The sequence below is a fragment of the Chionomys nivalis genome, chromosome 11 (assembly GCF_950005125.1).
Source record: "Chionomys nivalis chromosome 11, mChiNiv1.1, whole genome shotgun sequence".
Lineage (NCBI taxonomy): Eukaryota > Metazoa > Chordata > Mammalia > Rodentia > Cricetidae > Chionomys > Chionomys nivalis.
In genome coordinates, this window is record NC_080096.1 from 7659706 (window position 1) to 7686232 (window position 26527).

Below are 26527 nucleotides of genomic sequence, written 5' to 3' on the forward strand. Positions count from 1 at the left end.
ACTATGGTGTCCACAGGCCTGGATAGGAGGTCCCTCGAGCTTCCTCCTGGTTCATCCTCCTGTCCAGCCACAATGAGCCTCTCTGCCATGGGCTAGGGAAATGGCTCATTGAATAAAGTGTTTGCCGTGCAACCATGAGAATCTAATTTAGATCATCAGACCCATGGGGGAAAAAAAGCTGGGTATGGGGGCTAAAGAGATGGCTCCATGGTTAAGGGTACTGACTGCTCTTCCAGAGGACCTGAGTTTAATCCCCAGCAACCACAGCAGGTGTCTGATAGCTGCTTGTAATGATCCAGCATGCCTGGTGTTTCTGGCCTCCACAGATACCTGCATTCACGCACGCACACACACACACACACACACACACACAAGTCTCCACTAGCCACAGGAGCTGACTGCATATTCAAATATCATCTCTGCTAGTTCTCGACTGTGGGTCCATTCCAAGATCCTAAAGCACTTACCCTACAGTGTTACTTAGGGGAAAGTGGCCAGCTAAATGCCAGGTATGTGGTAAGAACACCACAGGGGCAGATGCCCGCCAATGCTTCTCACATTATTGGGCATGGCAGGGTTAGGACAGCCCTATAGGATGCTAGGTCCAGCTGGCACAGGCAGAGCCTTGGGCTGGAAAGGGAAGAAAGGATGCTCCACACTCTGGCCTCACAAGCCCGAGGTTTGAGTTCTGTCTTGCCGTGTGGCCCCTCTCTGAGCCCAGAGCATTTGGTCTTAGAAAAGGTGGAGATGACAAGCTGGTCAGAGATCTCCTCGGGGTCAAATGTTCTAATTTGGGGCTGAAAAATAAAGGGGGCTCTGGTCTGCCTCCATCATAGATCCTTGATTTAGTGGCCAAAGAAGGGCCCGCAGAGACTGCTGGTCTCGAGGCTGCACGCACCCTGAGTTCACTCCCGACGGACACAACACCCACACCCTCTACATCCCCCACACACATAAAATGCAGCCCCTTACAGGCCACACAGCACAGGCCACTTGGCAGCCACTCCCAGCCCCCAGCTCACTAGAACCCTCCCTCTGTTACATAAACTCCCGGTGCCCTCCAGGGTCCCCCGCAATCACTTACCTAGTATTAGGATATTAAAAAATATGGCAAGATTTTAAGAGACTTATTAAAATGCAATTAGCAGCATGTACAACCTAAGCAGGGAGATTATTTTTAAAAATGACTTGATTGTGCGGAATACCGCGCACCTTTCTGAGGCCGTAAACCTGCCAATCACACGCTCTCAGACGAGAAGTTTCCCTTGCTTTCTCTTTGTCCTTCAGGATTCTCTCACACTTCCAGTAACTATGAAGGCGGTGCCCCCCCCCAACCCACAAAATCTGCCTGTTTACACGTATTTACACTAAGACCATCTGAGAGAACCCATGGAAGGAAGTCAAGGGTGAGTCAAGTCCAGAGCCAAACCTGGAGACGCTTAAGTCAGCCAGAGGGTGGGCAAGAGATGGAAAGGCCCCTACCCTCACCGCTACTGCTTAGATGAGGGTGCAAGCTTCTGCTTTTGGGAAACTATTCTTTGATATGAAAAAGTTGAAGACAGAAACGAGGAGGAAGGCGTTCTGGGGGGAGAGCTACGGCTGACCTCTTCTGAGGGTTGCACCCCAGAGGCCTTCCCCACACCCAAGCCCCCCTGCCCCCTCCAGCAGCCACGGGTCAGGTTGGAACAGGGTGTTATGCTGCCCTCTGCTGACTGCTCTCCGCATTGCCACTCGGCTCTTACAACCTGGGGACCCGGTGGCAGGCTGTCTCCTTGGGTCCAGTATCAGTCATTCTCCCACAGGTCGGACCATGAGGACCCCTGAAATCTCTCCCACGACCTGAACCTACAGGGAAACATGAACTAGAGTTGTGTGAGGACTTCTGCCAGACCACGGCCTCCCATGCCGCCCCGCCCGGCTTAAGGAGTTTATCAAATGTGCTTGCTACTTCCTGGCATTAGGCTCCCCCTGGCACTTTTATTCCAGCCATAAAAAGGCTATTTCATTGAGAAATAAAGTCCCATCTCCCTGACGTGTAACTCCTTTCAGCACTCTTACTCAACTGCCAGGCAAAATTTATGCTTCCTGGATGCTCTCTCTCGTGATTACAACTGGAAAGTGGGCAGAAAGCTGGAAGGCGGATCTCCTTCCTGGCCGAGGGACGTGTGTTGGCGTCTTGGTCTAAGAATCCTGAGAACCCGAGGGTGCTAGAAGGGTTCCTTGCCTCAGAATAACAAGACCATGGGCTTCCAACTATGTGACCTTGGGTGAGGTCATGAGTCTCAGTTTCCTCACCCATAAAATGGGCAGAAGCATTTCTTCCTCAAAGGGGTGGTTCTGCATGCAGACGGAGGTGGCCAGTCTTTGGAAACAGAATGTCACCTTTATTCTGGAGGCAGGGGAGTTAGGTCTCCCTCTTTCCCGTCCTCTCTGAAGCTTTTGTTTTCAAGTTTGCAACGGGGCAGCCGAATCCTCTAGAGCCTTGTTAGAACACAAACTGCTAGACTGGACTGGCTGAATTTCTCTGTCTGTCATCTGGGGTGTGGTCCAACTTGTCCCCTTCAGCAGTGGCCATGCTAGACAGCGGTAACTGAGCTACATTCCCAGCTCAAGAATTTGCATTTTGCCAGGCAAAGGTGACACACGCCTTTAATCCCAGCACTTGGGAGGCAGAGGCAGGAGGATTTCTGTGAGGCCTGCTCTACAAAGGGAGTTCCAGAAGAGCTAGGGCTGTTACACAGAGAAACCCTATCTCAAAAAAAAAAAAAAAATTGCATTTCTAAGCTGAGCATGGTGGGGCGTGGCTGTAATATATCTCATCGACTGGGAGGTGGAAACAGGAGGATCGGGTTTCAAGAGCAGGCCTCTGCTACACCATGGGCCTACATGACAGCCTGTCTCAAATAAATTAGTAATTTGCATTTCTAGTGTATTCCAGGGAATGCTGATGTCGCTGGCTGGGGACCTCACTGTGAGAACCATGTCTGAGAGCCATGGCGCTGGGGAGAGGGGTGGCTCACCCCAGGTCTCAAGAGAGGAGAGAGGAGATAGGGCCGAGATGTAGTCCAGGTGGTAGAATTCTTGCCTAGCGTGCAGAAAGCCTTGGGTTCCATGTCCAGCCTTATGTGACCAGAACTCAGGAGGATAGGCAGGAAGATCAGGGGTTCAAGTTCATGCTGAGTTACATAGTGAGTCTTAAGACTGTCTTTGGATGTTTGTCAAAGAACAAGCTGGGGGAGGAAAAGGAAGTGGTTATGGAGAAAGGAAAAGGTGACCTCTGGCTGGGTCCATGAGAACAACCTTCTGTCCCTGTTGTCATCCTCCCTGGCTTGCCCTGATGTCTGTAGCAGCACACTTACATGTTTGCACACGTGCACACACACACACACACACACACACTCATGTATATAGCCAGACCTGAAAGAAGCAGAGGCATGGGAACACGGCAAGGCCTGGACTGACAAGGCCAGGGACCCTGCACAGCACCTTCATTTCTACCAGCAGGCGACCAGCCTTATCCTAGATCAGAGGTTCCAGCCATCCTCCATCAACACTCCACAGCGAATCCAGGATCCGCAAGTGAACTGACCCACTCAAGGTCACACCAGTCCTGGGCGTGACCAGTCTGGTCCCCTGACAGCCAGAAGAGCGCTCTCCCCAGCACACACACAGACTCTCTGGTTACTCGGTAATTTGGAGAATTACTGAGTTGATAGCTACAGCGCCAGTTTAAGTAAGAGTCAAATACCCAACAGAGACTCACGGCCAACCCTAAAAAGGCGTGCTGCGACAGAAGCCGTCACAGGAAGCTTCGAAAATATGAGTCCAGAGTCACAGGCTTGGCAAACCCAGGCAGGCCCTGGCCCTGTGCTGACCACTCCACTGAACAGACAGGGAGAGAAATACAATGCATGCGTACTAACTGTGGACTCCACATAGTCACTGGGGAGAAGATGAGAACTCAAGGCACCTATGATGTCCAATCACATCGAATAGCCTGGGCTGGCTAAGACCCCCAGCCCCAACCCTAGTACAAACACCCCTTCCAAGACGTCACGGCACATAGATATGTCAGGCATGAACAGATGCTTGCAAGGCCTGGGAGGTCTCAGTACGGAATTAGATGTTCCCAAGGCAGGGGCAATGTTCACGAATATGCCTGCCATAGCCCCAGCATTGGTCATGGGTACCATTCTGGCCGTGGTACATCAAGAGTCAGGGAGGGGGCGCAGAGTAGGCGCTGTCACATGTTAAAAGAGAACAGAAGCCCTGCACAGAACCCCGAGCACTTTCTAATTAAAGAAGACTGTCCCACTTCTGAGGCGATGAGGCGAGGAAGGCAAGGGGCAAGGAAAGTCTGCCTATGGTTTGTTCCGGCGGCAAAGGGCACCCAGAACTGAGTCAGTTAATGCCTAGGCTCCTCCCGCCTTGGGACTTGCTGAACCATTTATAGTGACTTGCTTTGATTTTACTATTTAGACACAGTCTCATCTATCTCGAATGTGCCAGGTAACTTAGAAGGACCCTGAACATCCACCTCTGGAGGGCTGGGATTCCAGGCATGTGCCACCACACCCAGTTATCCACTGCTGGGGATTGAACCTACAGCCTCGTGCTAGGTGAGGCTACTGCCTACTGAGCTACATCCTCACCCTGAGCTGGATGACTCCATTAACTCCGTTTCCTTCATCTGGTGTCTAAGGATGCAGTGGTATCACACATAGAGGACTCGGGAGAGAGCGCTAGTTCACAGATCTTCAGGATGTGCTCATGCCTTGGTCTGTGAGTCCCAAGGTGGCCTTGAAATGGAGAAGAGGAAGAGTGATCAGTGGCAGAAACAGAGTAAGGCACAAAATGACTCCCAGGAGCAACACTGTAGCAAGGGTGAAGATCCAGAAACAGAGTAAGACACAAAATGACTCCCAGGAGCAACACTGTAGCAAGGGTGAAGATCAGACAGATGCCCTGTTTCTTAGCAGACACATCTCATGCCTGTTAGAACACAGGAGTGGCACAGTATCCACAAGGGACTCGGGAATCACTTCCCTCTAGTAGGGCAGGCATGTCCTGAGCTAACCCCTGATCTCCATACTCCTGGCTGCTGCTCTTGTCCCTATGACCAACCACCTAGCAATGGCCACCTTTAGAAGGCCCCTACCTAAGGCCATTTGTCTCCTAAAGATCTAGATTCATGAGATGCCCACTGAGGTCAGAGTGGAACTCAGTCTCCTTCTAGACATCCAAGCCCTGCAGGTTCCTTCTCTTCTTCACCATCCACACAAATGCCTTGTCCAGTGACCTTTTTGTCCCCGGACCATCTCAGTGCCCTTGTCATTTCTGTCACTTAGCCTAGATGACCTCACCCGACTATTTCTATTCTTTTGGCAGTGGGAAGGATTGTTTGTGCTTACCATTTTTGAGACAGGCTCTCATTTTGTAGCCCCGTGCTGGCCTCAGATCCTGAGGGCTAGAATCAGAGACCTGTGCCACTGGGCTGGCTCCCCTGGCTCTTTCTGAGTTTACCTCTGACCTTCTCCTAGTGCGTTCTGTCACTCAATGCAAGCCCCACCCCCAGCTGTTTGCTTGGTTCTCTTCTGAGCACTGGGAAACATCTGAATTTGTCCCATGTGGTTATTACATCTCCAACCCTAGAATAGAGAGGGAGGGACTTTCCCCTGTCAGGAGGGTCTCCTTGTAGACATCTGTGAAGGGATGGAGTCTTGAACACACATGGTGGGGCGGGGGGCATTGTCTGCAGAATGACCGAGAGCCCAGTGCATCAGGCTGAGCTCTGACCACTGACCTCACTAGCACCTGAAGGTCTGCCCTTGTGGGATCCCTGTGAGTTGACATAGACCCAGGAGAAGCCAAGACCACCCAATGGTGTGTCCAGGATGTGGGACCCGGGCTGCCTTCTATTGGCTTCCCCCTGTAGGTGTCAGGCTTGCCTTGGCACGGGGGGGGGGGGGGGAGCACCATCCCTGGGCAGCAGTTACCCACAGGGGGCGCGCCTCGTTGGGGGCAGGGGAGGGGGCTGGCCTTGGAGTCACGGTTCGGATTCAAGAAGGGAAATCATCCGAGCTTTTAAAAAATTAAATGGAGTCAGTAATTTGATTTCAGAGAGAAGCTGAAAACCCCGTAATGGCAGGAGCAGCTCAATTCCGTGGTGAAAAGGAAAAGCCTTAAATGGGGCTATTAAGCTTTTGCCTGGGATGGATCTGCCCGGAGAAAGAGGAAGGAGGGGGCACGCAGGGGGGAGAAGTCATCTTCGAGGTAGGGACCGTTTATCAGCCAAGACAACCCTGATTATTTATTTATTTATTTAGTTTGCGTTCGGCCGCTCGGCCCCCTCTTCTTGGCTGCGTTTCAAACCCCACTTCCAGCCACAGTCGGCTTGGAGGGGGTGAGGCACTGCCCTCTCAGGGAAGCGCGGAGTGGGATTCTGGCCCAGGCCACAGCTGGGCTCCTGGGCCACTGAGTGTGGGAGCTCTGAGTCACTGCAGGTCAATGGGTCTGTCCAAGCCAGAAGGGTACCAGCTGCTGCCATAGAAACCATAGTTTGTAACACTCCATCCTCCCTCCCCGGGGATTCCAGCATGCTTGCGCGGGGCTTGGTACCCAAGGCTTTATGTGATTCTCGTTCACCTCCTTCATTAACCCCACCGGGGAGGAACGAGTATCATTTCCCCTCCATTGACGAGGAAACTAAGGCTCAGAAAGGCTAGTGCCCTGCTAAAGTCACAAAGCTAAAGAGGAGACACGGGTGGGCCTGGCTATAGGCCTGCACGCTGCCCAGATGCCTTCCCAGATTTAACAGTGAGATGTGAAGTACAGCTGGGCCATCTCAGGGAGGCCTGGGGCTCTTGTCCTGTCGCAGCCGCCTTCTGAAGGGAAGTAGGAACATACCAAACCGCGTCCTCCCTTCCCTTTGTGTCTCCCCTCCCTGGCCACTCTGACTCACGACTGAAGTCTCTAGAAAGGCTCAGCACAGGGGCCTCTTGAGGCCCCCATCCACATGCGCTAAAGCTCAGGAAGCTGATGGCTCTCAGGGGTTGGGGCCAACCTGGCCTCCATCAACTCCTGACCATCAGGGAGGGGGAATCCAGCCTCACTGGGGCAGAGCACTCTGCTTTCTGGGGGAGCCAGAAGGCTTTGGGTGTGTGGAGGTAGGGGGCTGGCTGTATGTGGATGGGCAGGCCTCAGGCCATTTAGGCAGTGACTCAAGCTGTAGGGTCCTGTCTGCACCTTCAGAAGGGGTTGCAGGCTTCTCAGAGGTGGCAGTCAGAAGGTCCCTGGGAAGTACTGTCTGAGGATCTGCTGAGCCCACACTGTGCCTCCCAGGGAGCTCTGAACTGGAGGTCCCCACGTGGGCACTGGCATCTGGCTGTCTCCCTCTTTGGATGGTGAATCTGACATCAGTCCCGGGCAAGACAATGAGTCCCAGCCCTTCCGTGCCCTGCCTTGGTTCTGAGGTTGACAGATCCAGGTACCCTCTGAACCCTTCTCCAGATGGATCTTGTTCATTCTGCAGTGGCTCCTCAACCTTGGTTATTGGTAATATCTCCTGAGGCCTTCTGGGAGCATGGTGGAAAATCAACCCCTCTTCATCGAGGCGGCTCCTGAAGGGCCTTGTCCCTGGTGGGAATTCCTCACTGATGTGGGCAGGCTCCCTTGGGGTGGGATCCACAGACTCTGTTGATTTCACAGTCTCTCTTGACAATTGTCCCAGTGGGAAGGGACTGCCTGACGGCTGGGCAGAGTCCTGCTCAGTCATCATGACTCTTGGAACTTTGGTTAGGGGAACAGATGGTTCAGAACCCAGCAGTGTTTGGGGCCCATCGAATTGCCAAGAAGGCCACAGAGGAGAGGGGACTTCTGAAGACGAATGTGTGGTCATGGAAGCGTGAGACGGGAAGACCACCTGTGAAGGTCTGGGGCCAACCTGGGAAGCTTCCGTGTGCTTTGAGGAGAGTGTAGCTGGAGCCCAGAGATGTGGAATTAAGTCTGCCTTTTTTGGAGGAATCTGAGGACCACGATGCTCTTGGCTTGCACTGGTGGAAGAGGAAGCAGTGGGCATCCAGCCTCCTACTTCCGGTGGAGTCGTTCTCATGAATGGTGCTGCTGGTTCCAGCTGCACAGAGAGGAAAAGCATCAGAAATAAAAGTATATGGCCCTAGCAACCCTGTGAACCTCAGCCCAGAGAAGGATGTGCGGGCAGTGGCCTCAGGCTGGGCTTCTAGGCCTGACTCCAGGACCCCCACCTCCACTGTTGGAGCGTGCCTACCTCAGTTTTCAACCCCCTTGTGAATACAGCAGCTGTCTCTAACGCTGCCTTCTTCAATGTGAGCCAAGCAGGACAGATGCAAGGGCCTTGCCCCAAGGTGGAGCATGTTAGGTCCCTGCTTTCCCTGGGAAACATTCTGAGTTTGAGGAAGAAATGTGACCGGGGTTGTCAAAGTGTAGCTACCCGTGAATAAAGACTAGTGAGAGAAAGGACATAGGCCCAATTAAAGCCATCCACGAGGCGGGGACCAGACCCTTGGGTAGGGAGCAGCACACAGAGCACATGGCTGTGGATTTGCCTCGGTGGTTTCTTTAGCAGACTGGTGCACAAAACGCCGAAGGGGCTCATCCTGAGCAGCCACTCGCGGGATCTGGAACTGGGGAGAGGCAGCAGGCAGCGGCACTTCTGCTGAAACGGTCTCCCATCCAGGGGACAGGGTGGGTAGAGTCGCCCTCGGTGTGGCTGTTGAGACAAGTGACTCTTCTCTTGACCCTTCCAAGTGGAAAGCAGAAGTCAGCCTTCCCCCTAGGGAAGCGAAATCTTCCTGCCACGGAAGCATTCATCCTTTCCCCATAGAAGAGAAGCCTGGTGGTCAGTGCCCAGCCCTGGCTTAAGAGCTGTCCTCATGGCTGAATCTCACAGAGCTTTGAAATTAAATTATCTGCGCTAGAAATGCAGCTAAGTTGGCGGAATGCTTGCTTAACATCACAAGTCCCTGAGTTCAGCCTCCAGAATGACATAAGCCAAGTACTGTGGTTCACACTGGTAACCCCAGCAAGTCAGAAGGTGTTGGCAAAGGGATCAGAAGTTCAAGTTCATCCTTGACTAGAGAGCAAGGTCCTGGCCAGTCTGGATCTGAGACTCTGTTTCAGTGAACAGAGTCTAATGAACTTAAAACACATAAATCCAGGTTTCTGCAGAGATGACCTGACTCCATTCACTGCCCAGCCTGGATGCTACCAGCTGGTTTCATCGGAGAGCCATCTCCTATTTTGAGGTATAATACATTGATTGGTCCAACCCCAGAAATCAATCAGGACCGGTTAACGTTGCCTGCCTGACCATTCTCAGGTTAACCAGCGCAAGCACTGCTGATATCCTAGACCAGACCATACTGTACCATGTTGGGGGGTGGGGGTATCTTGTACATTTTAAGATGGCCAACAGCATCCCTGGCCTCTGGGGACCAGGTGCTGGTGGCATTCCCCCAACACTTCTCGTTCACAGGTCCGGTACAACCATTTAGTATCCTTGGGGTAGGCTGCAAGGTGGTTAAAATGGTGAGGTTTTGTAGGGATGTCGTTGTGTGGTTATGTCTGAGACAGGCTTTCCATAAGTACCCTGGGCTGTTCTTGAACTCAGCCTTCCTCCTGTTCAGCCCCCAAGCTCTGCCATCGCAGGCACGAGGCACCATGCCCGGATCTCAGTCAACACTTCCTATCCTCAGTTTCACACAGAACACTGGACAGACTTGGCCACCGAGGTCAGAGAAGTCAGGCCTGTCTCTTTGTGGGGAATCTGGTGACTCCTGCTGCCTGAACTGCCTGCCACTCCTTTCTTTCCTAAACCCCACTGTGGCTTTGCCCCCTTCCCCTGGGTCCTGGATGCCCTTACCCTCACTGGTTTATGCTTCTTACCTGACCCCCACCAGCATTTCCACCCAGGTCCTCTCACTCACGTCTTGAGATGTTTTATTACAGGGAAACTACATGTGCCACTGTGCACATGTAGAGGTCAGAGGTCACTCTTCCCTTTTGTCACGTGGGTCCTGGAGATCGAACTCAGGCTAGCAGGCTGGGCAGCAAGCACCTTTACCTGCTGAGCCATTTTGCTAGCCTTCACCCAGTCTTTGGAAGATGAAGGCACCCCTCACTCTTATGGCTACACCCCCACTGCCATGGCCACACCTCTCACTGTTATGGCCACACCCCCACTGCCATGGCCACACCCCCACTGTCATTGACTTTTCTTTTCAGGGGGCGAGCACTCCCGCTTACTCCATTGTTCTCAGAAGCTGCCACCTGAAACTGTTAGGATGCTCCTGAACACCCTTTGGGTTTGGTTTTCATTTTGTAAGTGAGAGGGAGATTTTTAAAAATCTGTATCCTGAGGCTGAAGAGACGGCTTGGTGGTTAAGAGCACCTGTTGCTCTTTCAGAGGACCTGAGTTCAGTTCCCAGCACCCATATGGTCTGTCACAACCACCTGTAACTCTAATTCATGGAGAGCTGATGCCCTCTTCTGACTCAGAGGGCACCAGGCATAAACATGGTATACAGACACACGTGCGGGCAAAACACCCACCCGCAAAAACTGAAACGAACAAAAGTCTAAAAGAGAAGTCCCAGAACTGCAGGCATGTAGGCGACCCGTTCAGAGTCTGACTCACAAGTCACGGATTGACAGAGAAAAGACGTTTTGTAAAAATTCCTGGTGAAAATCGGGTCTAACCGGCACTTGTAAGTAAGTGGTTGCTAAAAGCAAAAGCTGAAGAAGGAAAACTGTATGAGCCACAGCCCCTGATCTCCACCCAGGCTTCTAGACTGCAGGGAAAGGCAGGAGTGGAGAGCAGAGACTATAAAAAGAACAGAAAGCTCTGGAAGCTGCAAGGAGGTACAGAAGAGGTGCACTGGGGACCAGGGAGGGGAGAGATTCATTCCGGCTGCTGATATGAAATTAATAAAACCAGAAAGGGAACATTCTTTCCCCGTGTAAATCTTCCCAGGGAGGGAGAAAAAAAATCCTCCTAAAATGTTTTTATTGCTGTTGCTATTTTCGTATTTTATTCATTATCTCCCTGTGAACAACCTACCTACCCTTCCGAGCCTAGAACAAAGTCCACCTCCTCCTGGGTCCACCTACCTTCCACAAGGCTCCAGAGACACCTCCTATCTCCCCTTACAGGCTGCTGGAGAGACCCCATCCGGTGGCCTCTGTTCCCTCCCTGCTCTCAATCCCATAGCAAGTTCCTGCTGAATCCTGGCTGGGTAGAGTTCCACCCCCCCCTCCCAAAATCAATATCAGTGCCGCAGGAAACTGCTAAAACAAAAGCAGCCGAAACATGTAAAAACTTTCGAGAAATATTTCCATTTTTAGCAGCCGGTTAGAACTCGACCCCGTCCTCACGCCCCACCCCCCAACCCATCCCGCCTTGCCTTTGTTTCTGACTTTGGGGCTAGATGTGGTAGGCAGTCCCCCTTTTAATCTTTAAATATAGTTCTGAATATAATTACATTTTTATGCAGCACCGAGACATCATATCCTGGTAACGGGGCATTCTTGCACTATTAACATCTGAGTTCAATCTCCTTCCCGTCTGTCTTCTATTGAGGACAGTTAGGAAGTCCTGAGATGAAAGTGATTGACATCATTTGTGAATTATGTGTATTTCCTCGTGCTGGATCTGAATGGGTTTTGCTCCTGGTGGTTTTGCATGTGTGAATACCAGGTTGTCTGGTCGTCCGGCATTCACCGAAAGCCCTTTCAAGACAGGGCGGTGGCATCCTTCGCGCGGGAGCTTGCACGGCATTTACAGGGCAACTTGCCTCAGATGAAGGACACAAAGCAGAGGCTTGGGCTCTCAGCCAAGCAGTCTGAGGCACTGACCGACCTGAGGCACTAGAGCCCACACAGAGACGGTGGGACACACCAAAATGGAAATGGGACATCCTGTACCAGGTTCTCTCTGCGTCTAATGCAGCATTGTGACAGGCTCTAGGATCCTTAGGCTCCAGATTGAAAAGAAAAGCCGAGGTGGGAACTAGGGATGTAGCCCAGTGGGCAGAGTGGTTGCCTAGTACAGGAAGCTTGGGTTGATCCCCAGTACTTCATAAACTCACCAGAGTGGCCGCTGCCTGTAACCTCAGCTCTTGAGGCCTGGAGGCTGAAGAACCAGAAATTCAATGTGATCTTTGACTGTGTAATGAGTTCAAGGCCAGCCTGGGCTAAATGAGTCTCTTATTGTCGCAAACAAAACAAAACCTGAGACAACACTCAGAGAAGTGGTACACACCTGCAAACCAAGCACCTGGGAGGCTGAGGGAATTTAACACCAACCAAGGCTACACACTAAGACCTGTCTCAAAATTAGAAACAAGCAGGGCAGTGGCAGCGGCAGCGCACGTCTTTAATCCCAGCACTTGGGAGGCACAGACAGGCAGATCTCTGTGAGTTCAAAGCCAGCCTGATCTACAGAGTGAGTTCCAGGACAGCCAGAGCTGTTATACAGAGAAACTCCGTCTCAAAAATAATAATAATAATAATAATAATAATAATAATAATAAATTAAAAAAATAGAAATAAAGATTAATCAGTAAGGCGTTTACCACACCAGAATAAGAATGATCTGAGATCAGATATCTAGATCCCTTGTTTGAAAAATAAAAATAAAAAGGCTGTGGAGCCAGAGAGATGGCTCACTGGTTAAAAGCATTGACTGCTCTTCCAGAGGACCTGGGTTCAATTCCCAGCACCCACATAGCGGCTCACAACTGTCTGTGATTCCAGTTCCATGGGATCAGAGCAACTCCCTGTGCACCAGGGAAAAACATGTAAGAAAAACACTTAGGCACATAAAATTGAAAAAAAAAACAAGCAAACAAAAAACCTAAATGTTCTTAAAGCCCTGTGCACCTGTAATTCTAGTACTCGGGAGACAGAGACAGGAGGATCCTTGACGTTTGCTAGCTGGTCAGAGTAGCTGTCGAGGTAGGCTCGAGGGCCAGTGAGAGACTGTTGAACGAGTAAGGTAGGTAGACACTGGACATTAACCTTTGGCTCCCATATCCATGTGCACACACACATACACATGCACACACACACATGCACACACACATACACATGCACACACACATACACACACACACAGTCGAGGCTGAGCTGGGAAGCCGATGCACTCCCGCCTCTGTCTCCCTTTTCACCACTCAGGACCTAAACCTCTCCAGTTCCAGCAGCGTACTTGACAGAATCACTCAGTTGCTGAGATGTGGGAACTCTCAGTCCAGAGAATGAATACTGCCAAAAGGAGAATGAAGCCAGGGCAAGGAACGAGACCATGGGTGGCATGTACCTGTCACTAGCAAGTGTGTTTTCAGGGCTCCTCACTTACCCACACACTGGAAAAAGTTCTCCACTCTCCAGTGTACTGGGGAGACCATCTCCGCAAAGGCAAGGCTCAGGTCCACCCTGTAGAATGCTTGTGTCCCTGGGGATTCTCTGGCATCTGGGCATAGCTGTGGGACAGCAAGGCATTGTTTCCATGTGATGAGATACATCCCTTGTCCCCTGACTGTCCCTGCTGGGGCCACCTCCTAAACAAAGCTAAACCTCTAGGACATAAACAGTGAGGCCAGCCCCCAGCCAGCCCCCAGCCAGCCCCCAGCCAGCCCCCAAAGACCTGCTTTCTGAATTTCTGACTTCAGGCTCAACCAACAGCCCAAGCAAGAGGTCTCTGAGGAAGAAGCAAGGCCATAACACCAGGATGCTGACCTGGTACTGGAGCAGCAGCAGGGCTGGGATGCTGACGACCACGAAGTCTCTGTCCTCGGTCACCGTGAAGGTGTTGGACTGGTGCACCCGCAGGAACCTGGGGCTCAGGGACTCTTCCACACGGAGTCCTCTCCTAACCAGACCCAGTCTCTGCTTTGGGATGTAAACTGAGACCTCTGCCCCTGGCTGGGATGACACTGGAACCAGAAGGAAACGAGACCCAGAAAACGAGCTACAGGGTTGCAGGGCCTTAGCCAGAGCCACACCTGAGGCCAGCCCATACACGAGTCAGTTCACTTTGACTCTGGAACTTGATGTCCCAAGAAAAGAAGGAAGGGAGTGAGGGAGGAAAGAAGAGAAAGGAAGGAAGGAAGGGGAAGGAAAGGAAAGGAAAGGAAAGGAAAGGAAAGGAAAGGAAAGGAAAGGAAAGGAAAGGAAAGGAAAGGAAAAGAAAGAAAAAAGGGCCACCCTGTCTAGCTCTCGGAGGATACTGCCATTCGAGAAGGTTGCTGGAAAAGCAGTGACAGGAGCAGGCTGGCAAAGGCCAAGACTGCAGTTCATGGCCCTACCTGGCGCCCCTCCCATGGCAAGCTGCTGGTAGGGGACAGCCTGTATCAGTTGTTTACACTTTAGCAAGAACTTTGTTGTACCAGCCCTCTCATAAGGTGTTCTGATCTGGCTCTGCAGTTGCTAAATGAAAAAGCATTTGCCTCCAAATAAAGACATTTCAAATAGTACCAACAGGGTGGGAGTGTGTGGATTTGGCAAGGACATCCCCGAAGACCACTGGACTCCCCAGAGTTCTCATTCTGAGACTTACTTCATGATAAAATTCTCATCAAACCTGCCGTGTTCCTCATCTCTCATCTGCCCTCACAGGACAAAGCCTTCGATCCATCTAACTGCGTAGTGAGAGCTTTAGCATTCAGATTCCTGGAGGTCAGCAGAATACTTCCAGATTCCTGGCCTCCTCACATTGAAGAGGTGCATGGGAAGGGAGGGTATCGCCTCTGAGTCTTGCAGAATATGACCACAGACCCTAGAGCCTGCCTGGGGACCCCAGAAGTTCCCAGATCCCAGATCTGCAGCCCTCAGTAGATAGCACTGTTCACAGTCACACTGAACGCGCTGCTCGGATGGCTCCCACGTCCACAGTCACACTTCACACTCCGCTCAGAAGAGAGGCGGCAGAATGGGGCAGTGGGGACAAGGTGTTTGGCAGAGGGGAGAAAACAGGAGTTGACAGTGCTAAAATCAGAGGTGGGCATCAGGGGCACTCCTATATCTTACCCAGCGGGCACGCAGCCTTGAGGGAGTAGGCATAGGAACCGCTCACCAGCCAGAGTGGCAGGAGCTCTAAGGAAGTGTTCCATACCTGGGGAAGCAGGAAGGTCCCCACTGTGGCCACTGTTCCTTCTAGAGGCACTCTCCCTCCTTAAGGGCCTTCCCTCCCTACTCCACCCTTTCATCTCATCTCTGAACAAAGCCCCAAGAGTCAGGGCCCAGGCCAGGGCCTGTTGCTCCAGCACAACCAGGAAATATTATTTAGCCAGGATATTTTTAGCAGGAAGCAAGCTCGGAGCAAATGTCATGTGAGCCGTCTTCTCTTACACGGCAACTTTGGGCTATTTAAAGAGATGGTAATTATGATCCTGCCACCATGATCAGGACGCGCTGAATACATGATTGCCGGAGCCCCTCATCTGCCGAGCAGAGCACTTTATGCTAATGGGGCCCAATTTTCGAAGCCGCCTGCCTAAATCTGTCCAGTCTCACAGGTGGACACGTGAATTAGCACTGCAGGATGATAAAGTGCTCCTGGGGGTGCCAGGCTGTGGGGACCCCCTCAAGACCGGCCTGGCCACTGTCCACCACTGACCTCCTGTCTCTGAAGAAGTTCTTGTCGTGGGCTTTGGACGGTGACCATGGTGGCACCAATGTCCACATCTAATCCCATCAAGCTGGCGTCCTCCAGAGAAGCCACCAGCTCCCCTCGAAGGGACAGCATCCACGGGGTCTGATGACATAAGGCAAAGTCACAATCCAGCTGACCAGGCCAGGAGACATGCTCATTTAGGGTCAAGGATCATGGGTTCTTGGGGGCGGGACTCAAGATAGTGACGAGGTCATGGAAAGGCTCAGCTGACCAAGGGGTAGAACAGCAGCAACTTAAACATGCTGATGCTCTTATATTTCAGTGAAGCCAACCTCTTACATGGGTGTTTAGAGCACAGATAAACATACTGGGCCCCCGAAAGCAGGGCCAGTCACTCAGCCTCTGTACCATCCAGGCCAGCGCAACTGGCGACCTGAAATAGGGCACCATCAATGGGAGCTGTGAATAAAGATTGGTATCTAGTGACGCGAGAGGTTCAAGGAAGAAGCACAGCCCAGTCCAGACTGAGGAAAGTCTCTAAGAGAAATGGGATCCAAGGATTCCAAAGACTCAAAGGGGTGTGAGGGAGGCTCTCCCCAGGTGACTGTGAGAACCCCTAAGACCAGGAGAAAAAGTGGGTGCCTGGCGTAATGGTGTGATGGCTATGTTCCTAACACTTGGGAGTGTGAAGCAGGGGGATTTACATGATTTAAATGACAGCCTGGGCTATGTAGTAAAATCTTGTCTCAAAACAATAGAAACTAGGGACTGGGGCATAGCTCAGTTAGTACAGTAATTGCCTAGCACACCCTGGGTTTGGTTCCACTTCCTGCCCAAACTATTAAAAAAGAAAAGCTGGACGGTGGTAGCAAATGCTTTTAATCCCAGCCCTCTGGAGGCAGAGGCAGGTGGATCTCTGTGATTTCAAGGCCAGCCTGATTTACATAGAAAATTCCAGCCAGGGCTATATAGTGATATATGTATATGTATGTGTGTGTGTGTGTGTGTGTGTGTGTGTGTGTGTATTCTGCCTCAAAACTAAAGAAGAGGAAGGGAAGGGAAGGAGGAGAGGAGTGAGGGGAAATACAGAGGACAACCATGAACCACACAGGACTGGGTGGCCTTGCTAAGGATTCAGCTCCTGCCACTGGGAACCTTTCAGAGAATTTTACCATGTCAGGACCCAGAGGCTTTCTACCCCAGCAGGGCGCCACCAGGTTCTTTTCCCCAGACAGCTTCAGGCCTCTGTGTGGAGGGTGCCAGGGGGAGTTCCCATTCTGCCATGACCCAGGCCCACAAAACTACTGTCCACGGCCACTCTCCACAGAAGGACCATGGAAGCGACAACCTCCTGCCTCAGAGCCTCCCCAGAACCAGGCCTAGCAGAACCTTCCAGAACAATGCCCTTTCCTCACCTACCTGTCCACCATCGATCCTTGGAGGCAAGGGCCTAGAGACCTGCAGGGAAGAGAGGACGCAACAGCTGCAAACTGTGAGCAAAGGTGACGCTTCTGCAATCACCGCAGCAGGAGTCCAGCGAGAGAGTCGTGCCGCCCGACTGTTTGCTCATTAAGACAAGAAAATCATTTCTGTTCTGGGACTCAAGTGTCAACAGACCCAGGGAAATGTCGCCTCAGCTGCTGCCCTGGGCCAGGCCAGCAGGGCAGCTAGTGTGCGGCGCACAGCTGACAAGGCAGAGGCTGGGTGTGCGCATGACCCTGATGCTTGTGGTGGGCTGGTTCCCAGGCCTATACCTCCCGCCTCATCTTGCCCCCAGTCACCCATCTCTTATCGCCTTTCCTTTACCTGTGGACTCCGAGGAGCAAAGGTAGAGGCGTGTGTTCACCCAAGTGCCATGCTTAGGATGCCCAGTCGTCTCGGGCTAAAATAAGGATGCTCTCAGGCAAACCCGGACAGCTGGTCCCTCACTGCACCTGAACCTCGTGATGCCAGCAAGGGACCAGCCTGGGCCCCAGCTGCACCCATCTGTGCCCTTACCTACACTTCTTTTATTGTATTATTTATGTATTTATTATGTCAGTGTGTATGTTGTGGGCATGCATCTGTCACGGTGTGCATGTAGGGGTCCAAGGACAACTTAGGGGCGTCATCTCTTCTCGGCCGTGCAGGTCCTGGAGATGGAACACAAGCTGTTAGGCTTGGGCAGAAGTGCCTTCAGCTACTGAGCCATGGCACAGCCTCCTCTTACCTCCCATTGCTCGACCCACCCTCACTCCCTTTGCCTTTGCTGCAAGCATGGGCAGGGATACTGAGGCACAGGACAGAATACTAGACCAACATAGAGCAGCTACCCTCTCCCCTTATTCCATAAAAGCTAAGAACACTGAGCCTCAAAAGACTAACGAGTTTGGACACCTCTCCTGCATAGGGTTGTCTCCTCTTTCCCCGGCAGGTGCAGAATTCATTCTTCCTGGCCCAGAGATAAGTAGGCGGAGTTGAGGTAGACCCTATCCCCTCAATCTTGTCAGTGCCTCAGCTCTGCTGCCCCTGGCCTCAGAGAGCTCAGCACCCCACAGAGAGCTCAGCACAGCCCTCAGGGAGCCTGTTGTGTGAGAGCCGGTAATTCCCTCACCTTGGAGGTGCTGCCTTCACTTAGGGAGCAGAGAGGAAGGAGACCGGAAAGGGATTCAACATTTCCCAGGTCAGCCACCAAAGCCTCACTCCAGTCTCTCCACCCCAGCCCCACAGCAACAAGGCAGCCCTGGAGGCTGCGCTCTTCCGTGGAGGGAGCCATTTTGTAGAAAGAAGGGAAAGGACGTGGGATCAAGTGCACAGGCCAAACGCGCCATGCCCTTTAAATGGCCACGAGCAGACTATATTTTGGGCCTGCAGACATTCAGCAGGACCTCGGGTAGTCTTCCCTGGGAGCAATCGCTAATCACTGCATTGAGTTTACCGGTGCCCCTGGGCACACTTAACCCAGGGCAATGAATAGTTATTGCGCAGCCTCCCCGCTCGGGGCTTGTGGGCACACTTAAGCAAGCTCGCAGATCGCTGTAAGCAGGGCATGGCTCGGGTACACCCTTGGGCACCCTGTGCCATCAGCGGGGAGAGGCAAACTATTAAATATCTATGTGCCCTGTGCCCGCGGCTGCATTTAGCCAGGGGCAAGGCTGGCGTAACAGCTTTAATTAAAACTTAATGCAAGTTCAAGGTGCAGCCATGGAAGCGGCTGCAGAAGTCACCAGGAATGAATCAGTCAGTTCAATGAGGTGATGAGGTTCTCTGATGGGTGAGGGAGAAACAGAGGAGATGAGGCGGGAGGGGGGTAAGAAAGGTGGCAACTGAGGCTCTTGCTCCCATACAGCCCAATTTTCTGCAACTCTGCCCAGGGAAATGGGGGTCCTGTAGTCCTGCAGGCTCCAACACCTACACTGGGGAAGGATGCTGGGGACCCGAGCAGGTCAAAAAGGACAAAGTTGGCGCTTGACTGGCCACTAGCTCTGCTCTGCTCCGGTTTCTGTCCAGTGTTGTATGACAGGGGCAACCTTGTCCCCTGGTGGCCGCTCCCAAAATTACAGGCCAGTGTAAAGAGACATGACCAGCCCCCAGACTGTCAAACCCACGCCCCACTATGACCATGTTTGGGGATCTTTAGGAAGAGGCCTGTGACTGTCAGGAAGAAAAACACATTGTCTGGCATGACCACGATGGGCCCTAAACATCCCTTGGCCTCAGGCACTGCCCCTTAAAGCTGCGTAGCAGAGAACTCCAGAGGCAAGATCACAGGGGGCAGGCATAGAGCTGGGGTCCCAGCCTCTGCTCAGCAATCCCTGTCTCAGCACATTTGTTTCAAAGGCGGGACAGATGAGAATGGAACAGAATGCCCCTCCCGAGGCAGACTGGTGTCCATGCAGATCTGATCATCGGCACCAGCACAGAGCTTGGCATCCAGCATGTGCTTCCCACGGATGCTTCTCAAATGGATGGTCGCTGTCATCCATAGGTCTTTCTCTCCATCCTCCCTTCAAGCATCTCCTCTCCTCTCCTTTCCTCCTTCCTTGTGGCATCAGGCAAAATTGAGCACTTGGGTTTTTAGCTGTTTGGGTTTGGTTTATTTATTTATTTATTGTGTGGATGTGTTCATGTGCAAGTATCATGGTTCATGTGTGCAGGTCAGAGGGCAACTCACGGGAGTCAGTTCTCTCCTTCCACTACGTGGGTCCCAGGAAACAAGCTCAGGTTTAGCGGCAAGCACCTTTACCCATTTGCTGGCCAGGGCTGACTTCAAACTTATGGTCCCCTTGCCTTAACTGCCTGTGTTCTGGATTCCAGGTGTGTGCCATCAAACTTCAACATCCTGTTTGGTGGCATGGTCCTTTCAAAGTTAAAGTTAACATTTTGGGAAGCCGGGGATGTGGTTCAGCCAGTAGTGTTCCCTTAGTATGTGTGAAGCTGTAGGTTCAGTCTCCGCCACCACACAATCCAGGTGTGGCATCACACTTGGGAGATGGAGGCAAGACAATCAGAAGTTCAGCCAGGCCATGGTGGTGCATGCCTGTAATCCCAGCACTCAGGAGGCAGAGGCAGGCTAAACTAGTGCTCTACCACTGGACTACTTTCCCAGCTAAAGTCAACTTTCTAAAGTGTAATTTCACATGCAACTACAGATTTCCTGTTTCTCCTTTAAAAGCTGAAATTTCTAGCAAGATGAGGCAGAGCCTGGCCAGCTCATAGCTGCATTCTGCCACTACCAGCCATGGAACCTTAGCAACTCACGTTTTGCCCACTTGTCCACTCTGTAGCATGGGGTCATAAACAGCACTTCCTACTGACAGCTGCTGTAAAGGTGAGACAGTCAACATGAGCAGAGCAGGGGCAGGGACATGGCTCAGTGGCGGAGAACTGGCCTGGAATCTATCAGTGAGAGGTCACGGGCGTGGCTCACGGACAGAACGCTTGCCTAATAGATGTAAAGTCCTGAGTTCCGTCCTTAGCGCCAAAGTAAATAATTTACAAAGCAGCATCCATAGCCATGCCCGGTGCGGCAGGATGAGTGGAAGAGAAGCTTTGCTGAGGAAATGGAGGCTTGAGTTCAATTCCTTACTCCTTTCTCCATCTGACACATTCATTTCTGCTGTGAGTTTGCAACCCTCCCCTGTTCCCAGTCAACCTCTCTCTAGTCCAGGGCTACAGAGGAACTTGAGCTTGAGGATGCCACCAAGCAATGACACACTGGAGGACGCTGTAGGCCTGTGTTCTTCCCAGTGAGGACGGTGCATCGCTCCTTGGTGCCGGGGATGGAACCTGGGACCTTGCTCACCCCAAACCTGAAGGCTATAATTCTTTGACATGATCTGGGTTAAATCAGGATCCAATGGTGCTGAAATTGCTCCGTGGATAAAACGATTGCCTCACAAGGGTAGGGACCTGAATTTGGATCCTCAGAACCCCAACAAAACCAGATGCAGTAGCTGGAGTCTGCCATCTCAGCATGCCTATAGCAAGATAGGAGGCAGCACCCAGAGGCTCCACAGAAGGTGCAAGTGAGAGGCCCTGTCTCAAAGAAAGAAAGTTGAGAACTGACTGCTGAGGCTGTCCTCCAACCCTGACACACAAGAAACTCATCGCATGCATGAGAGAGAGAGAGAGAGAGAGAGAGAGGGAGAGAGAGAGAGAGAGAGAGAGAGAGAGAGAGAGAGAGAGAGAGAGAGAATAGGGATGGGGAGAAGGATGAGGAGAGACTAGACTCTGATGTCAAGTCAGCAACTTTCCTTCTTCTTCCTTTTTTTTTTTTATGGTTCTTCGAGACAGGGTTTCTCTGTAGCTTTGGTGCCTGTCCTGGAACTAGCTCTTGTAGACCAGGCTGGCCTCAGACTCACAGAGATCTGCCTGCCTCTGCTTCCCAAGTGCTGGGATTAAAGGCGTGCGCCACCACTGCCCAGCCCTTTTACTTTTTCTTTTTGCCAGCAATTTTCCTTAATCCAGAGAGAAAAACACAGAGAACACACTACACACTCCTGCTGTTCTGATGTTCTCCGGATGACCTAAAGAACACAGCTGCAGAGACTTCGGTTGTCACCACCACTTGTCCCAACACATGACTCAATGCCCAAAAGCCCAGAGGGAGGTGATATCCAGTCAACACTAAATGTCCACAGAGAATGGGCCTACCCTGTGTCTCTAGCTGTCACCTCTGCTGGACTACATCCCAAAGCTCAGGAACCACAGTCATCTACTTGGGCCTTTGAAGAGAAGCCAGCCCCTGATGACCATTATCACCATCGGAACTCTCCCAGACCCTTCCTGGCTCTCCCCACCCTTCCCCGTCCTCCCCAGTTCTCCTCGGTCCTCCCTGGCCCTCCCCCAACCCTTCCGGTCCTCCCCAGCCCTCCCTGACCCTCCCTGGTTCTCCCCAATTCTCTCTGGACCCTCCCCACCCTTCCAGACCCTCCCCGGACTCTCCTTTGTCCTCCTGGACCCTCCCCGAACCCTCCCAGGCCTTTCAAAGTTGTTACCTGAATGAATGAGGGGTGGCAGCGGACCCTCTGTTCACCCAGCCTCGACATGATCACGGGACACTTCATTATGCAGAGATCACTCCGCTTCAACCTTTTTGTCCCTTTTTGAAACGTTCTGATTTCCAACCTGTAATTTGCTTTCTGGACGTCGGGCAAAATTCACACGTTCAAAAGAAAGAAGAACAAGCAGTTAATAGACCACGATCATAGGTCAGCCTCTGCTCACAGCAGGCACCATGAACGCGGGCCTCCCAGAAGCCTGTCTCACGAAAGAGCTAAGAAGCAAGTGAAAGGGTCTCTGGGATGGGGGACCTTGGCAGATTCTGGCCTGTGACAGTTCAGCCCTGACAGGGGAAGTCCCTGGGGATGACCCTGGACCAGGGGATTGCTCTGTCTTTCAGAAGGTCACCCTTAAAGAGACAGCATGGGTTTTTATCCGCTCATTCCTGACAACAGACAAATTGTTTCTTTCGACCCCAGTAAGAAATCCCTTGGTCCCATTCTACAGCTGAGGCAGTTGAGGCTCCGCGCATGTGAGCAACTAAGCAAACAGCACATGGCTGTTTCTGCAACAGAGCTGCAACAGAGCTTCAACATGCCAAGCCAAGGGATCCCTCAGCACCTAGGTTGCCTTCCTTCATCCTTGCAAGAAGCCCGAGTGTGAGCCCTGGAGTGGGGGGTGAATGAGGTATGGGGGGTGGGGGTAAGGGACTGTCAAGGAGGGCAATGCTGACAGGAGAGGGGCAGGGGGGCTGCTGGAGAGAAGATGATAAGCCAGGCATGGGGATACACACCTAGAACCCAGCACTCAGGAGGCTGAGGCAGGAGGAGCCAAGGACTGCTTGGGCTACAGAGTGATTTCGACGCCAGCGTGTGCAGAGAGAGCCTGCCTCAAAATAAAAGACTGCTTTTTTTTAAAGTGTGTGTGTGTGTGTGTGTGTGTGTGTGTGTGTGTGTGTGTAGTTGGTGGTGCACACCTTTAGTTCCAGCATTTGGGAGGCAGAGGCAGACAGCTCTCTGTGAGTTTGAGGCCAGCCTGGTCTACATAGGTGGTATGTTCCAGGCTAGGGTTAATAGGGAGACACTGTCTCAAAGCAGCAACAAAAGAAGCTGGATGTGTAACTCAATGGTTGTGCACTTGCCTGCCATCCTAGCATACATGAGTTCTGACCTCTGAGCTCTGACCCCAGCACGGCAAAGCAATAGTTTCCCAAACCCACCTCTTTCTGCACAAAGCAGCCCGAGTACAAAACTCGGAAGATGAAGCCGCCCTCCTGAGCAGGACGCAAGAGGAAACCACATTTGGTAAGAAGAGAATCCAGGTGGTTGGGGGCCTTCTTGGTGCCTGTGACAGAAACAGACAGGACCATGGGAGAACAGCGGAGGCCAGGTCAGGAGCATCCAACACCCAGACATAAGCCCATGGCTGCTCTGTTCTGGAGCGCCGGAGAACAGCAAAGATAGGAAGCCTGTTGGTTCTGCCAGATACCCATGGAGACTCTCCCATCCCACCCACCTCCCAGCTCTGGGCCCAGCCTGGGCTGTAGAAGCTGCCTTCTCATTCCTCTCCCGCTCGTTCCCTCCACAGCAACCCACAGAGTCCCATTCAAGCCTGCCACAGATGGCAGAGACCCATGTGAGACACACCTACTCTCTCACTGCTCTCTCTCCCTCTGCCTTAGCCGTACTGGCCTCCCTGTTACTTCTAACGCATCCTGGATAGACCCGGGACCTTTTCACTGGCAATATCTTCCGCCTGGACCGCTCTTCTAGATACCTGCGTGGCTCAGTCCACCACTCTCAAGTCTTTAAGTCAATCCCCTTGTCAATGAGGCCTCTGCCAGCCGAGGCTCCATCACCCTCTCTTAACCTCGCCCTGCTCTCAGGCCCCCTTTCTGCATCACAATCACCACCTCGGCTGCTGAAAAACGTCTAGGACTACAGCAGCGGTCTTGTTGCCCTCCACCCAAATGCCAGCCCCATGGCGCCAAGAGTATTTATCTGTTTTGTTCTTCGCCGTATCCCTAGCGCCTTAAGCTGCATCTGGCGCGTAGAGGGTTCTCAGTAAACATTTATTGGATGAGGAAAACACAAAGAGGAATATCACTGAGCAGAGGGATTACAGGCAGTTTTCATTATCGTCTTTAGATTTCTTCTGTTTCCATAATTATCTTGTGTTGCTTTTGAGGTGATTTTTTTTTATCAAGTCCCCCACCCTCCCACCCCAAAGCCCACACTTTTCATTCCCAGATAGTTGACAGAGGAGGGATACGCCCTTGCAGGAGACAGCTCCGGCAGCCTGGATGTGGGGGGGTGGGGGGGGACGGGACGACTCTCGGGTGACATGCCTCCCTTCTAAGGGCGTGCAGCCTTCACAGCTATCTTTAGCAGGAGATCAAGGCCGAGCCTGTGGCTCTGAAAGGCACATCACCGGGGAAATAAAGTGTCTCAGCCTGGATGTGCAAATTGACCCGGGTCCCTTTAGTTCCCCATCCACGTCTGCACTTTGTAAATATTTGCCTGCATCCCACAGCTCGCACCTGCTTGCTGTCCCTTCAACTTTATGGAAGGCAGCAGGCAGCATCGTTTCTGCATCCCCACCTGGCGCTGCCGACTGGAAGAAAAGCGCTTCCTCCGAAGCCACAGGTGTCTCTGACAGCGTCTAAAACTAATGGCCTGTGGCTGGCTGCTGTGACTAATTCCCTGATTATTGACTTTATGATTTTACACTTAAAACTTCTTTATAATAACACACAGAAGTGTTTAATGGGCTCTATCCAGAGCCATAAAAATTACTTATTGAACAAGCGTTTTGAAACTATTAATCTATTGTTTTCCATTAATAATGGCTTTCCAAAGAACAGGCGACGGCTTAATGTATCCTCCGCGTTTTCTCCTGGAAAAGTGGCCTTTTAATACACAAAGCCACTCCGGTTCCAGAGGCGTCGCCAGCTGACTGACCATCCCAGGGCCAGTTCAGGATTCAGCACACAGCAGTCCCACACAGCACTGTAGAATCCAGACTAAGCCAGGCCTGGTGGCTCACAACTCTAATTCCAATGCTGGGAAGACTGAGACAGGACTGCCATGAGTCTGGCGCCAGCCTGGACCACATAGGGCAGCCTGGGCTACACCGTATGATCCTGCCTTAAAAAAATAAAGCAAGGACGAAAAATCAAAAATAAGGGAGGAAGGAAGGAAGGAAGGAAGGAAGGAAGGAAGGAAGGAAGGAAGGAAGGAAGGAAGGACATGCGCACACACACAACTAATGAAATAAACAGAAATTTTAAAAAATATATTTTTTTTAATTGTCCCATTAACTTCACAGTGTGATTTAAGTTTAGGGACATACTAGCACCTGATGGGCACTTCAATCCAGGCTTGGGGCCATTTGTCCACTGAGCAAATGTCGATTAGGAGTCTCCTAAGCATGAGACAGAGTCCTTAACCCTGGAGGAACCATAGCTATCAACACGGAGCACATGGGCTGTTCCTGCTCCCTGCGACCTGCTGGTGGCACTGATGACAAGCGTGTGAACAAGAGTAGAAGGTCACTTTAAGTAGGAACCAGACTGAGAGGAACAGGGATGAGTGTGTGACCTTGGAGAAGGTCAGGGCAGGCCTGGGAAGGAGCAAGCTTGTAGCCCAGCGAAGCCTTCCAGGGAACTGCAGTGCCCGTGTCCTGGGGTGAGAAACACATTGGAGAATGGGGTGGGGGGGCTGAGAAGATAGCTTACCTGGCGGTTGCAGGACCCACACCAGCCACTGCCTCAAACCCTGCACGTGGCTCCTCGGGACCTGCAGGGTCATGTAGTCTGAGAAGCATTCGACCTTCCCTGTGGGGTAAAGAAGTTCCTGCTGAGGAGGCAGAGAGGACAAAAGGGAGGGTGGAAGGAAAGGAGGAAGAGTGGACAGGCTTCCTTCCAAGCCTGCTGCAGTGACCGGCCAGGAGAGGGCTCACCCCTGCATCTAGCCACAGTGATCAGCCAGGAGGGGACTCACCCCTGCATCTAGCCATAGTGATCAGCCAGGAGGGGGCTCACCCCTGCATCTAGCCATAGTGATCAACCAGGAGGGGGCTCACCCCTGCATCTAACATCAGTGTTTTGGTTTTGTTTTTGTTTTTGTTTTTTCAAGACAGCATTTCTCTGTAGCTTTGGAGCCTGTCCTGGAACTAGCTTTTGTAGCCCAGGTTGGCCTCAAACTCACAGAGATCCACCTGCCTCTGCCTCTCGAGTGCTGGGATTAAAGGCGCGCACCACCACTGCCCGGCTTAGCCAGTGTTTTATGGGGAGACATGAAGCAATGTGATTTCCTGGTGAGCACAGGCACTGGAGTCAGAACATATGGATCTAAAGTCCTACCGTGTGTGCGTGTGTGTGTGTGTGTGTGTCTGTCT

At 52.1% G+C, this 26527-nt stretch overlaps 1 protein-coding gene across 1 annotated transcript in view; it reads right to left on the minus strand.

Moving 5' to 3' along the window:
- Nucleotides 1-6925: 6925 nt before the first annotated feature.
- C11H1orf127 (chromosome 11 C1orf127 homolog) overlaps nt 6926-26527 on the minus strand; it is a 30578-nt gene continuing 10976 nt past the window's right edge. Inside the window, exons 3-12 of the mRNA XM_057784964.1 lie at nt 25866-25964; nt 23349-23473; nt 22126-22269; nt 17066-17104; nt 15650-15787; nt 15061-15145; nt 13771-13967; nt 13391-13514; nt 8583-8776; nt 6926-8131 (exon numbers count right to left, since the gene is read on the minus strand). Of these exons, the coding sequence (XP_057640947.1) occupies nt 7109-8131; nt 8583-8776; nt 13391-13514; nt 13771-13967; nt 15061-15145; nt 15650-15787; nt 17066-17104; nt 22126-22269; nt 23349-23473; nt 25866-25964 (2168 nt within the window). The 3' untranslated portion in view covers nt 6926-7108. The remainder of the gene's footprint in view (nt 8132-8582; nt 8777-13390; nt 13515-13770; nt 13968-15060; nt 15146-15649; nt 15788-17065; nt 17105-22125; nt 22270-23348; nt 23474-25865; nt 25965-26527) is intronic.